Raw genomic sequence first — 13,149 nt, 5'->3', positions numbered from 1 at the left:
AACAGTGTAGGAAAACTGCTTTTTTTTTTTTTTCTGTGAGAATTTCAATAGGCTATGATTGAAAATTACCATTTCTACGGAAAACAGTGATGTTTAACTTACTTCTACAGCTAGCACGTCACATGATGTTAATTGGTCAAAATTTGTTCAGTTACTTATTCAGTTGTTGATATTTAGCTTTGGGACTTCAAGGAGGTTCATAGCAAATTCAGTTTCTTATAAAGTTTATGAACATATGACGCTATTTTACTTGATATACATAATCAGATGCATACTGATGCTCATTGCTTTAACATGCATATAATGCTTGCCAAGATCAAGCATGTTGGCTATTTGATATTGTCTCCTGTCCATTTTCTGCAGCCAAAATGCCATTTATCTTGAGGAGAAGGAAAAGAAGGAAAAGGAAATGAGGAATCAGATTATCACTGAAGCTGAGGAGTATATACGAGCATTTTATGAGAAACGGAAGCTCAATTGTGAGTCCAACAAAGCTAACAACCGAGAAAGGGAGAAAGTAATTGCTTGCACTCAAACCTCTTTTATGTGAAAACAGTAATTGATATGACCATGCATATGCTTTTGTGCAGTTGTACCTGGCCAACCAAGAGAAATTTCACAAAGAAGCTCACAAACAATACTTTAAAGCAATTGCAGAGATTATACCCCGTGAGGTCCCTAATATTGAGAAGAGGCGAGGCAAGAAGGAGGAGGAGAAGAAGCCTTCAGTTTCAGTCATCCAGGGCCCAAAGCCTGGGAAACCCACTGACCTGTCTAGAATGCGCCAACTTTTTCTCAAGCTGAAGCAGAACCCTCCACCACATATGTTACCTCCTCCTGAGAAAGACAAAGATGGTAAAGATGGAAAGGAAGGAAAGGATGCAAAGGATACGAAGGAAGGAAAGGACGCCAAGGATACGAAGGAAGGAAAGGATGCCAAAAATGAAAAGATTTCCACACCAAAGGAGGCTAAGGATGGAAAAAGTGAGAAAATTGCCACGCCAAAGGCCACTAAGGATGCCAAAAATGAGAAAAGCCCTATAGGAAAGGCAGCTAATGATGCCAAGAACGAGGAAAGTGCAGCCCAACAAGGATCTCCAGCTGCTGCAATTGACAAGCTTGTTTCACCAGTCAAGGATGCTGCGCTACAAGGATCTCCAAGTGCTGCTATTGACAAGCTTGTTTCACCAGTCAAGGATGCTGCACAACAAGGATCTCCTGCCGCTGCTAGTGTTGGTACTCCAAAAGGACCAAAGGCGGATACACCAACTTCAATCGAAGGCGGAAAAGTTGCAGAAAGTGATTCTACATAAACTGCATAATTTAGTTCTTGATAATGCATTTTCTCTTCTAGCCTAATTAGTTTTCATTATGCTTGTCTGGAGTCATTATCATTCATTCATTCTTTTTACCTTGTTGTTCTATGTCTAGTTACAAATAAGTGTGATTGACCTTTTGAGGACATACAGCCAGGGGCTTTCTTCCTGATGCGTTTTAGGCTTGTTTTTTTTTTTTTTTTTTTTTTTTTTTTTTTGCTTAGACACACGATGAGTTTGTTTTTTTCCTTTCCCCTTATACCATTGGGAGCAACTATTGTAGCAGGAATTTCAGCTTGTTATTTGTGTGCTTCGAAGTTCTTGGTTTATAATGTGCATGAGTTCCTGGCATAGAACTGTAATTCCATGAATATTTGATAAATTTGAGCATATCATGTTATTGGAGTTACAGATTAAAGCCAAAAGGAAAAAAGAACCCTGCATGCATTGGACTGGAAGTGTGGGTGCAAAGTTCTCTCTCATAACTCTATTTAATAACAGGCCAAAGAGATACTAATGGTTAGATCAGCAGGTAGAGACACTGGTTGAGCCCAACACATTAGGTAGTGTTAAGTTCACTCTCCAGTATTTGAAGCTGGTAATGTACTCTGTTTCCAGCAAACAATATATCATGATCCACTTTTGATTGTTGAATGCACCCTTAAGCTATCGCTTTTAGACTTCTAATTCGTACTCATATGTAGACTAATGTTTGTTTCCAGGAGTTTATCATGATCCACTTTTGATTGTTGAATGCAGCCCCCCCCCTTTTAGACCTTCTAACACACACAGAGACAGTGTCTGTGTAGAAAGTGCGCAAGGAATAACGAAAGAGTTTAATTTCTATATATTTGACATTCTATCTCACTATTAAATTACTTAAAATATAACTATATGCAACCTTCAATAATAAGTGGGATTAACAACCTAAAATATAAGCCAAGCTACCTGCTACAATAAAGTAAAATATACTGATAGAGCAAAAAAAAAAAAAAAAAAAATTAATTCCCATTGTATTTATATTTTTGTTCTTACTAGCCTTGAAGTCCACTTTACGCCCTGCTCTTAATAGTTCATCGTAGCAAGGACCAAAAAGAATTGAATGTTCGTGGCCCTAATTTGTCCATGTCTACATAAATGTCAAAGATAAATGTTAGCCAAGGGCCCTCTATGTTCACGAGTGTGAATTCTCTCCTTTATCTTGGGAGGATTTTGGCACATGCCCATTCACATGCATAGGATCTAGTGTCAAATATTAAGTTTGAAGTGCTAACTAACCAGTTATTGGGACCGCATGCTTCCACGTGTGGACATTATCATTCTTGTCAGACTCCAAACTCAGTTCTCTACTCTTGTTGCATGTGTGATTGTTGCGTTCCTTTCAAAAACATATTTATGCATTCATAACTACTGGCCGCCCGTTGCTTTGCCCCAACCTTGAAATCAAAACCCCACCTCCACCCGCCCAACAGGAAGGTCATAATCTTCCATTTTATCTTGACGTCTATGAAGGAAAACGCCTTCTCTTTATAATAGTGACCCCGCATCATCAGAAAATGGATTTTGGGTTTAATTAAACTTTGAAAGCTAGTTTATGAGGTGAGAACTATCCTACTAAATAATATGAGAGCTCAATATTTAGTCTTAAGCTAGTTTATGAGATGAGAACTATCCTACTATATAATATGAGAGCCCAACATTTAGTCTTACTCCGATACCATGCAAGAAAATAGAAAATCCAATTCAAAAGTTATCTCATGAGGTGATAATTGTTCAAAATCATATAAGAAGGCAAATTAACCCATCTTACACCAAAGCGGGACACTAACAAGCATAAGCAGAGCTTGGTAGTGGGTGAAATTATTAGGGTCCGGAAGTTATAAAAATACGTGATAAACTAAAGGGGCGGCTTAAAAATTTATATACCAAAAGGGGTATAACGTGGATCAGCCCACGTTGTACCCCAACTTTTTTTTTTTAATCTGTCAGATTGGTTGAAACCGAAAAAAAAAAAAAAATTGTAAAACGTGGATCCCTCCACGTTTTACAAATTATATTTTTTCCGCCCGGTTTTACAAATAGTTTGTAAGACGTTGCCTCTATTTAAATCATATTCGGCTATGTTTTTAATAAAAAAAAAATTTATTGATTTTTTTAATTTTTAAAGCATACGGTTAATTTTAGTGAATAACTCAAATAAATATTTTAACACATGCAATAATTAAATATGTGTTATATATGCAGAAATAAAAAATAAAATATAAGTTAAATAAACGTCACACATTAACTTATTAATAAATGTTAAATTACATGATAACTATTAAACGACACAAGACATGTTTTATTTTTTAAGACTTTGATTTAAACGTATTATTTTTTAATCAAGACATAACTTTATTTTGAATATAAATCTAAGTCTAAAAAATATAAGGTGAAAACTCGAAAGTGATCAAACTTTAGATGTCCATAACTTTGCGCTCCATCCGTTTTACGCGTTTTTTTTTTGAAATTGCGTATTTTTCGAGATCTAGTAAACGGCCACAAGGGTTTGGCCAAGCCGATTTTTAAAAAAACACCTTTTATCCCATTCAATTTCAATTTTCTCTCAAATTTAAATTTTCGCTTTAGTTATTTATAAGATGATGATATGCAATAGATTTCAATGTAAAAATCAATGTAGCAATGTCAATTTCACTTAAGATTTTAATTTTTGAAAATAAAGCCGACTAATTTTCGACATATAAAGTTGACTAAAATAACCTTACGGTCAAACACTAAGTTTTTTCAAACAAATTTAATTATTGAAATTAACTATATGCTTTAAAAATGGAAAAAATCAATATTTTTTTTTTTATTAAAAAAAACGCGTAAAACGGATATCCGAGCGCAAAGTTATGACCATCTAAATTTTGATCACTTTACAATAGTTTTTCACCTTATATTTTTTAGACTTAGATTTATATTCAAAATAAAGTTATGTCTTGATTAAAAAATAACACGTTTAAATCAAAATCTTAAAAAATAAAACATGTCTCATGCCGTTTAATAGTTATCATGTAATTTAACATTTATTAATAAGTTAATGTGTGACGTTTATTTAACTTATATTTTATTTTTATTTATCTTCGCATATATAACACATATTTAATTATTGCATGTGTTAAAATATTTATTTGAGTTATTCACTAAAATTAACTATATGCTTTAAAAATTAAAAAAATCAATAAAATTTTTTTTTAAAAACATAGAATATAATTTAAATAGAGGCAACGTCTTACAAACTATTTGTAAAACCGGGCGGAAAAAATATAATTTGTAAAACGTGGATCCCCCCACGTTTTACAAATTTTTTTTTTTTTCGGAACCAATCTATTAAAAAAAAAAAAGTTGGGGTATAACGTTAGGATCCACATTATACCTTTTAGATATAAATTTTTGTCACTTTTAGTTTATCTTACCGTATATTTTTATACCCTTTTTGGTATCTGAAAATTATTACATCTGAAAATTATCGATTTGAATTTCTAAATTCAATTCACCTTGTTTATCACCTTTGTAAATATGCTTTTCATACATAAGCGCGGAGAAATCATAAACGGTTAGCACGCATTTGAGCAAACCTTGAAATAGGTAATATAAACAAGGAATTGCATATACATTCATTTGATTCCAAAGAGACAAGATGAGAATTGTCTAATATATAGTGACCGTTGATGACTTGATCAATTTCTCATGTTGCAATCATATTAGTATTGAATAGTGACAAGATACTAAGTTGGAAGAAACAGAAACAAACTACCCAAAAGACAGAAGGGTCCCCACGTCATTAATTCATGTTTCTACATCAAAAACAACATTACATTACATATGCATTCATTTGGTTCTATCCTCAGTTTAAAACCACAAAAAGGACCCCACTAGACTTAACCTTACGAAGCATCACCACACTTATTACAACCAATAGAGAAAACTGGCCTGCTAGCTAACTAAGCACACAACAAAATAAGTAGAGAAAATAGTTACAACAAAGATAAAAGAACAAGAATCAGAAAAACAACAAGTAATCGTTTATCATATATTGGGATTAGTGACGCGAAAATAAGACAAGTTACTCAGTATAAAATTAAAATACAGTGATAGTGCAAAAAGTTGTTTGATTGTCAATATATTGTATACTTTGGGACTTAAAATCCACGTTAGTCCTCACTCCTAATAGTTTATGGTTGCAAGAACCAAGAGGGTTGAATGTTCGTGTCCCCAAGTTGTCCAGGTCTACATAAATGTCAAAGAGAAATCTTGAGAATCTTAACTAAGGGACCTCTATGTTCACGAGTGTGAATTCTCCTTTATCTTTGGAGGATTTGGGCACATGCCCTTTCACATGCATAGGACTTAGTGTCAGTTGAATCCAAATATGAAGTTAGAAGTGTTTAATTAGTTATTGGGACCGCTTCCATGTGTGGACATTATCATTCTTGTCAAGACTACAAACTACTAACTTCTCTACTCATTGCATGTGAATTGTGATTAGGTATGTTTGACATACAGTTTCATTTAAAGGTTATTTCGAAGATTGCAAATATTTTTTCAAAGTCAAAAGAGGAATATTAACCTATAAATCTGTTATAAGTAAAAATTATATCCTCTTTGGCTGTAAATGAATATAATAAAAAATGATTGAAGACTCTCTCTAATTGATCTTGGGAAATGCAATTAAAGAAATGAAAAAATTCAATCTGACATATTTACACAATGTAAAAAAAAATGGAGCCTCTCTCTCTGGCTATATATATAGTGGCTTGGCCCTCTGGCCGGCCCTTACTACTCATTGCATGTGAATTGTGATAGAGGTGTGTTTGACATACAGTTTCGTCCTCTAAAGGTTACTGTCGAAGATTGCAAATATCTGTTCCAAGTCAATAAGAGGAATATTATCCACATCTGGATAAGAGATAAATAAATACATATACTTTTTGGCAAATAAAGGTCATAAATATGATGAAAACTTGCGAATATGGGAAGATGCAATTAAGAAAATGAAATTTTTGCTCCTGACATATTTACGCAATGTAGCTTTTAAAAGATTTAGTAGTACCTTTTAGTCTCTCTCTCTCTCTCTCTATATATATAAATAAATAAAATTAAGATAGAAGTGTGTTTGTTTTAACATATTTATGCATTCATGAGAATCATGACTATGGGCCACCAATTACTTTGCCCCACTCTTGAAATCAAACCCCACTGCCCAGTGCCCACCCGCCCAACAGTAAGGTCATCGTTCTTTCTCTTCCGTTTTATCTTAACGTCTATGAAGGAAAATGACTTCTCTTAAAAATGGTCACAACGCATGTCAAGTTATGCTCGGCAGTTATCGGTTTAGAGTTCTATATTCTGAATTCGATCATAATTTATTACATTTGTAGATATGCTTTTTAGACCCAACATTCCTATTGTGATAATTAGAATCCGGCTCATTCCAATTCATAATTTACTGATATTGAGCCCATCTTCATTATCCAACGCTGGGATGTCCTGACGTCATGAACGTTACAGTTGAGAAATTAGGTGTGTGTTAAATTCCCACATTAGTTGGGAAGAGATTGTTCTATAGTCTTTTGGGCAATCCTCAACTTTTGAGTTAGCTTTTGGGATTGAATTAGGCTCAAATCATTTCTTATGATGATATCAAAAACAGACCATCTCAATTCTTTGTTTACTCCATGTCCCCATAATGTATTAGCCCCATTCCAGATGTCCAGTCCTGCACAAGCCGGAGGGGGAAGGGGGAGAGTTGTCATAGTCCAATATCGGTTGTGAGTGGATTATTTGATCTTTATATTATATGACCTTGAACAATCCTCACTTCATGAATAGCTTGTTAAGTTGAGTTAAACAGAAGTTTCATTTCTTATCATATACAAATGAGAAATTATATATGGTTAGCATTTGAACAAACTTTGAAATAGGTAATATTAACAAGGATTACATTTGTATTAATTTGGTTCCGAAGAGACAAGATGAGAATTGTCTGATATATATAGTGATCGTTGATGATTTGATCGATTTCTCATTTTGCAATCACATATAACTATTGAATAGTGACAAGATACTAAATTGTAAGAAACAGAACAAAAACTACACCAAAGGGCAGAAAGGTCCCCACATCATTCATTCATGTTTCTACATCAAGCAACATTACATTACATGTGCATTCATTTGGTCCTATTCTCAGTTAAAACCCACAGAAAGGACCCCACTAAACTTTAACCTTACAAACCAACAAAACTCAAACTTACTACACACCAAATTGAAAAAAACACAGGGCAAAGAGCTCACTCTCCTTTGAAGAAGGCTCCTATTGACAACCCTGTTAACTTAGCTAAGCACACAACAACAAAAGTAGGAAGCAAAAAAGAAAAAGTAACAACCAAAGAAAGAGCCTTGGATACTATTTTTATGCTGATCCGAACGGCTACTTTTCTTTAACGAAAAAAAAATAAAATTGTGGCCACACAAATTAAAGGCCATTCAATTAGTAGAAGTTAAGGCGAGAGGTGTAAGTAGCTTTGGGAGACCAATTGCCTGGAATAACATCTCTTGCTGAGAGGGCTCTTCCTGTTGAAAGTGTTGTTAGCTTCACCGAAAAGGGTCCTTGCAATGGTCCTCCAATTATGGCCCAATTTGCTCCCCATAGATGTGTCATCTCTAACCATTGGTTCGACTTTGCCTGAAAATTTAGCAATTGTCAAGAATCCCTGCAGTAATTTTTATCTGTCAATCTGTTTGGTACAGGAAAAAGAACCTACCCTCTGGGTGTGTTTGGTATGAAGGAAATGTTTTCCCGGAAAATATTTTCTTGGAAGATAAGTTTTCTTGCTTATTTTCTGGGGTTTGATAAAATATTATTCCAAAAACATATAAAAATCTAGGAAAAGACTATGGGGGTGGGGGCGGGGCAGGGAGTAGTGGGTAAGAGGTGGCAGGGTTAGGGTGGTCAAGGGGTGTCCGGGGTGGGGGCATTGGGGTGGAGTGGCCAACGGGTGGTGTGGGGTTGGGGGCATTGACAATGGGGAGCAGATAATGGACTTGGAATCAGGGGCGGATGGAGCATTATAATTTGGGGTTGATTTTTCTGGCTCGATGCGGTACAAATTTATATGTAAAAATTTATTAAATTTACATAAATAGTAGATACGAACCCATAACTTTAGAAATATAATAGTTCAATGCTAAAAATTTAAAGGTTGAGCAAGTTTAAATCAAATCACCCATAGCCTCTCTGGAATATATACGTACTATTTATGAAATTTGTTTTTCCTTCCTACTCCCACAGGAAAGTCATTTTCTTGATTTTTAAAAACTTATTTTCTTACGAAAAATGTTTCCAAAACATTTTGACTAATCTACCGTGAGAAAATTTCCATATCAAGCACACTCTTAATAGAAAAATGAGGAAAAAAAGACACTTTGCATTGTACTTCTTTAGGTAACTTTTTGCATACATTGCACTTTTGCACTATTGAAGAACAGTGATAAAAAGAAAAAGCATGTAACAAAACTGATATAAAGTGAATAATCAATACTTTGGACAAAGAAAGCCAAGATGGAGATAAACTTTTCATACCCAAAAAGAAGAGAGAGTATCAAAGTAGGCCAAATGAATCTTTCATAATGTCAAACAGAGATTTAGTATTTGTCTGGCATCACGTGATTCTTAAACCTCTTTAAAGGCTCCGAGATATTCGGATTTGTTTACTAAGTTTTCGTTCTTGTAAATTGTAAAGAGTCTTCTAAAGCAAAGCTTTTAAGCTTAAAGAATTTGAGAGATCATTTTATTGATAACAGTGAAAGTGTAGACCACAACATGTTCCCTTATTCTTTATACTAGTACTCGAAAGCTTCTTTTAACTAAGTGCAAATTCACAAAAATCATTATGAATCTAAGTAGGCATTTGGCCATAGAAACCTAAAAAAAATTCACTTTTTTTGAAATTTTGGAGTTGGAGTTGGAATTGTTTTGGCCAATATAATTTTTGCAAATAATATTTTTTGATGAAATGTAATTGTTTTGGTTGAGATAAAGTACAACTTCAAGTTGTATTTGAAATTCTCATGGCCAAACACTAATTTTTTTTAAAAATGAAAAAAAATTTCAAAAAAAAGTAAATAATTCTTATGGCCAAATGGGTCCTAAGAAATTTTCAATTTTGAGTTTGACTAATCAACTAAAAAATTTAGTTTTATACCATGTTACTTGGAACTTTTAAAAATATTATTATGTGTGTGTCGAATCCTCTACAAGTTATGCATTTGTTGAGGATTTGACAAGGGTAATACGACATCTTTGAAGGGCTCGAGTATACTGTAAGACAACATAACAATTTTTAAACAAATAGGTTGTGAGAGGTTACTCTTATTATATTACTTTTCAGAGCTTATATTACTTTTCAGAGCTATCACATCAATATTGACATGATAGTGTAAGGAAGTTCTTATACTGTCATCACCCGGAGCATAAATAAAAGGTTAGTAATTAAAGATATGTACCTCTCTGATATGCATGGATCCAACATCACCATCTCCATCTTCAAATTCCACAAGAACAGAGAGCCAGTAAGGTGTTGAGCCTTCATTTACATGGAAGGCTATGTTCTTTGCAGGGTACTTACATGGAGTTCTACAAACCACAAATTCAAGAATATAAGTGCCCATCATCTAAAAAAATGTAAATGCTACTTCATAAATCATTGGGAGAGTAAAAAACACATGAGATTTCCCCTTTCCTCCAAATAAATTACAACAATAAAAATTGCATTTAAGGGTGTGACCTAGTAGTTAATAAGGAAGGCTATGTTCTTTGCAGGGTACTTACATGGAGTTCTACAAACCACAAATTCAAGAATATAAGTGCCCATCATCTAAAAAAAATGTAAATGCTACTTCATAAATCATTGGGAGAGTGAAAAAAACATCAGATTTCCCCTTTCCTCCAAATAAATTACAACAATAAAAATTGCATTTAAGGGTGTGACCTAGTAGTTAATAAAGTGATAGAAAATCTTGAGGCCGAAAGTTCAAATCCCAACGGAGATAAATATTTGTGCAAGTGAAATTAGTAGATACTACTTCGTAAAATTAATCGAGGTGTTAACAAACTACCAGGCACCCCGCATATAAGAAAAATAAACAACAATAAAATTCTCTTGAAAGGTAACCACAAAAATGGGAAATAAATATGGTCAGTGTGTGGGGTCAGCAGTCAGACTCAAATGCATGCAAACCAGGGAAGGAGCAGTGAAGGTTTTGACCAAAAAGGATAAAAACAAGTAGAAACAATACAGCAGAAAACAGCATGGAATTTACTTTTTTCTATGTGTGAAACTGTGAATATGGGCAAATTAGTTAAACAAAGATTTAATCATACTAAATACTAGCATCATCACCAAATGACAAGAAATTAACAGAAATAACCCCAACACACTCACTGAACTTAGGGTTGTCATTGTCAACAAAAATAGCATACTGCTTTGTCAAGAACTTTATGACATACTATAGTACTCTTCCAATTAATTAACACACCACTAACCACTAATTGACAAAGTATAAAGAAAAAAAAAACAAGACCGTTATATATTTTTTTTTTAAAATGACAAAAAGTTTTATTTTCCTGGCTCGCCGACAGTAAATTAGTTATTCTCGTAATATTTCTTATTGACTTTTGATTTGTTGATAAAAAATAAGGAGCATCACATAATATCTAAGAAAAAGTTATTTATTTATAAAAATACCCTCTACCTTATTTAGTAGAAAAAGAATTTGATGGACCTCAACGGTACTTTTGTCATTTCTATTGTTTTATCTGGAATAACTAATCTTGGTAGTATTATTCCACCATCTAGTAGGAATAGTTTATGCAGTACTAATTAGTCCCGATATAATTACCAACAACAACATTCCTAGTGAAATATCACAAAGTACTAATTAGTCCCGATATAATTACCAACAACAACATACCTAGTGAAATATCACAAAGTAGGATCTGGAGAGGGTAAGTCATCTGACAGCCTACCTCTTACGAGAGGCTTAGTAACCAACTAAGGAATAAGACAATACCAAATATTATGTTTAACCGAAAAGTATTTATGCTTGTCTATAATACCAAACGACCCCTAATTCACAAAATAGAAAGAAAAAAAAACTAGATCATTAAAATCACAAAAAGTTTTTTTTTCTGACTTACCGGCGGTAAATGACGGAAAGTACACCACGGTCACGGAGACTGCCGCCGTAACCAGAAACCGCCATGTGTCCAAAAGCGGCCCCACTAAGGTCGAAGTGAACACGACCACCTGAGCAGTAACCACCGGGACATTCATCGGTAATAATAACGGTGGCAGCTCTTCTAGAACAAACTGAACGGTCCAAACACTTGACTTTATAGCAGGCCCCACATCCTTCACCGTTCTTGAATAATATTGGACTTACTGCCCCGACCCGAGCCCGAAATGGTCTCACATCTACCATATCTCCGTACCCACATGCCCCACCTGAACAAAAATTACATCATTAAATGAGCAATTTAGCTTACTTCAACAAACAAACAGAAAAAAAAAAAAAAAAAAAAGCAAACGAAAATTTTGAAGCGAAGTTTTAATTCATTCACTATCCACATGGCCCCCCTGAACATATATTCCATCTATTAACAAGCAACTTAGTTTATTTCAACAAAAAACCTTTAAAAAAGGGTAAAAAACTTACCCACATGCCCCACCTACCTGTACATAAATTTCACTATTAACAATAAAATTAGCTTACTTCAACAAAAACCCTTTAAAAAGGAATAATATTCATGCGAAGATTTAGATTCATTACCCACATGGCCCACCTGAACATAAATTCCACCATTAAAATGCAAATTAGAATATTTAAACAAACACCCTTTAAAAAGGACAAAAGATAGTTGCAAACTTTGACTCAATTTCTTTACACCCATTACTATAAGTGGAATTTCATTTACGTCAAACCAAGCAATTTAACTCTAACAGGAGTACAACTTAAAGTGAAAATACATATCACTTGATCATGACTAAGTAAATAAATTTATCGATTTTAGTTAAATTTGGGGTGCAAGTAAGTTTTTACCAGTACTGCCGTCGCCTTCAGGACTGCCATACCATGTAGCAGTAGCAGGGTACCAATGCGTGTCCACAACATGACGGGGAGGACCAGCAGAAGCCATGAATGCCCCAAAAAACACAACCACAGCTACTACAGAGTAAAACTTAGTGAAAACAAAATTTGGGCAGTGAGTTCCCATAATGTAAGTGAAATGTGGGTCAGTACTACAACTATAAAAACAACCTCTATAATCCTCAGTTTCCGGCTAGCGGAGATACCGAGGGAGTGTAGTGTAAACAGAAGAAAAAAGCAAGAAAGAGAGGAAGAGGGAGCTGTGTTTGCCGACAGTGTTCTTAGACTGTGGTACAGTGTTAACACTTTAGGACTAAGGTGCGTAATGTTCTTTTGGTGGGAGTTGTATTTTTATAAGGGTGGGAAAATACCAAAAGTTTAATGTAACTTTTTGGGTGTGTTTGGTAGTGAGAAATTTTTGTCTAATATTTTTAAGGCTTAATGCATACGCGACCTCCTAAACTTTTCCTTTTTTTTATTTTTTATTTTGGCATCTTAACTAAGTATTATTCCTATTGAACTCGTGAACTCGTCATTAAGTGTGTCTATCAAACCACTTAAATCTGATTTTTATCGGAAACAGAAATTAAATTGGAGTAATATTTGAAACATGTGTTAAGCTATTCTTTAGGTTATAGATGTG

At 34.1% G+C, this 13,149-nt stretch overlaps 2 protein-coding genes and 1 long non-coding RNA gene across 3 annotated transcripts; 2 read left to right on the top strand and 1 right to left on the bottom strand.

Moving 5' to 3' along the window:
- Nucleotides 1-155: 155 nt before the first annotated feature.
- On the top strand, nucleotides 156-1,695 carry LOC132041803 (clathrin light chain 1-like). Its single transcript, XM_059432491.1, has 2 exons — nucleotides 156-517; nucleotides 591-1,695. The coding sequence occupies exons 1-2, from the start codon at nucleotides 410-412 to the stop codon at nucleotides 1,311-1,313; spliced, it is 831 nt and encodes a 276-aa protein (XP_059288474.1). The 5' UTR covers nucleotides 156-409; the 3' UTR covers nucleotides 1,314-1,695.
- A 5,757-nt stretch (nucleotides 1,696-7,452) lies between these two features.
- LOC132041801 (expansin-B3-like) lies at nucleotides 7,453-12,838 on the bottom strand. The gene is made up of 4 exons (XM_059432489.1): nucleotides 12,459-12,838; nucleotides 11,557-11,863; nucleotides 9,864-9,993; nucleotides 7,453-8,043 (listed from the first exon to the last, which is right to left on the bottom strand). Exons 1-4 carry the CDS (start codon nucleotides 12,631-12,633, stop codon nucleotides 7,849-7,851), a joined length of 807 nt encoding a protein of 268 aa, XP_059288472.1. The 5' UTR covers nucleotides 12,634-12,838; the 3' UTR covers nucleotides 7,453-7,848.
- LOC132041802 (uncharacterized) lies at nucleotides 9,040-9,735 on the top strand. The gene is made up of 2 exons (XR_009411248.1): nucleotides 9,040-9,168; nucleotides 9,205-9,735. It is a non-coding gene; the product is annotated as an uncharacterized LOC132041802 (long non-coding RNA).
- Nucleotides 12,839-13,149: the final 311 nt, after the last annotated feature.

The sequence above is a fragment of the Lycium ferocissimum genome, unplaced genomic scaffold (genome assembly GCF_029784015.1).
Source record: "Lycium ferocissimum isolate CSIRO_LF1 unplaced genomic scaffold, AGI_CSIRO_Lferr_CH_V1 ctg1173___fragment_1, whole genome shotgun sequence".
In the NCBI taxonomy this organism is placed as follows: Eukaryota; Viridiplantae; Streptophyta; class Magnoliopsida; order Solanales; family Solanaceae; genus Lycium; species Lycium ferocissimum.
This window is presented reverse-complemented; position numbering and strand designations above follow the sequence as displayed.

Excerpts from the sequence above, each read along its gene's own strand:
- LOC132041801 (XM_059432489.1), bottom strand. The coding sequence starts at position 12,633 with ATGGGAACTCACTGCCCAAATTTTGTTTTCACTAAGTTTTACTCTGTA. Across the intron at positions 11,864-12,458 it reads TGAAGGCGACGGCAGTACTG|GTGGGGCATGTGGGTACGGA; the intron begins GTAAAAACTTAC and ends ATTTTTGTTCAG. Across the intron at positions 9,994-11,556 it reads CTTTCCGTCATTTACCGCCG|AACTCCATGTAAGTACCCTG; the intron begins GTAAGTCAGAAA and ends TGTGGTTTGTAG.
- LOC132041803 (XM_059432491.1), top strand. The coding sequence starts at position 410 with ATGAGGAATCAGATTATCACTGAAGCTGAGGAGTATATACGAGCATTT. Across the intron at positions 518-590 it reads ACAACCGAGAAAGGGAGAAA|TTGTACCTGGCCAACCAAGA; the intron begins GTAATTGCTTGC and ends GCTTTTGTGCAG.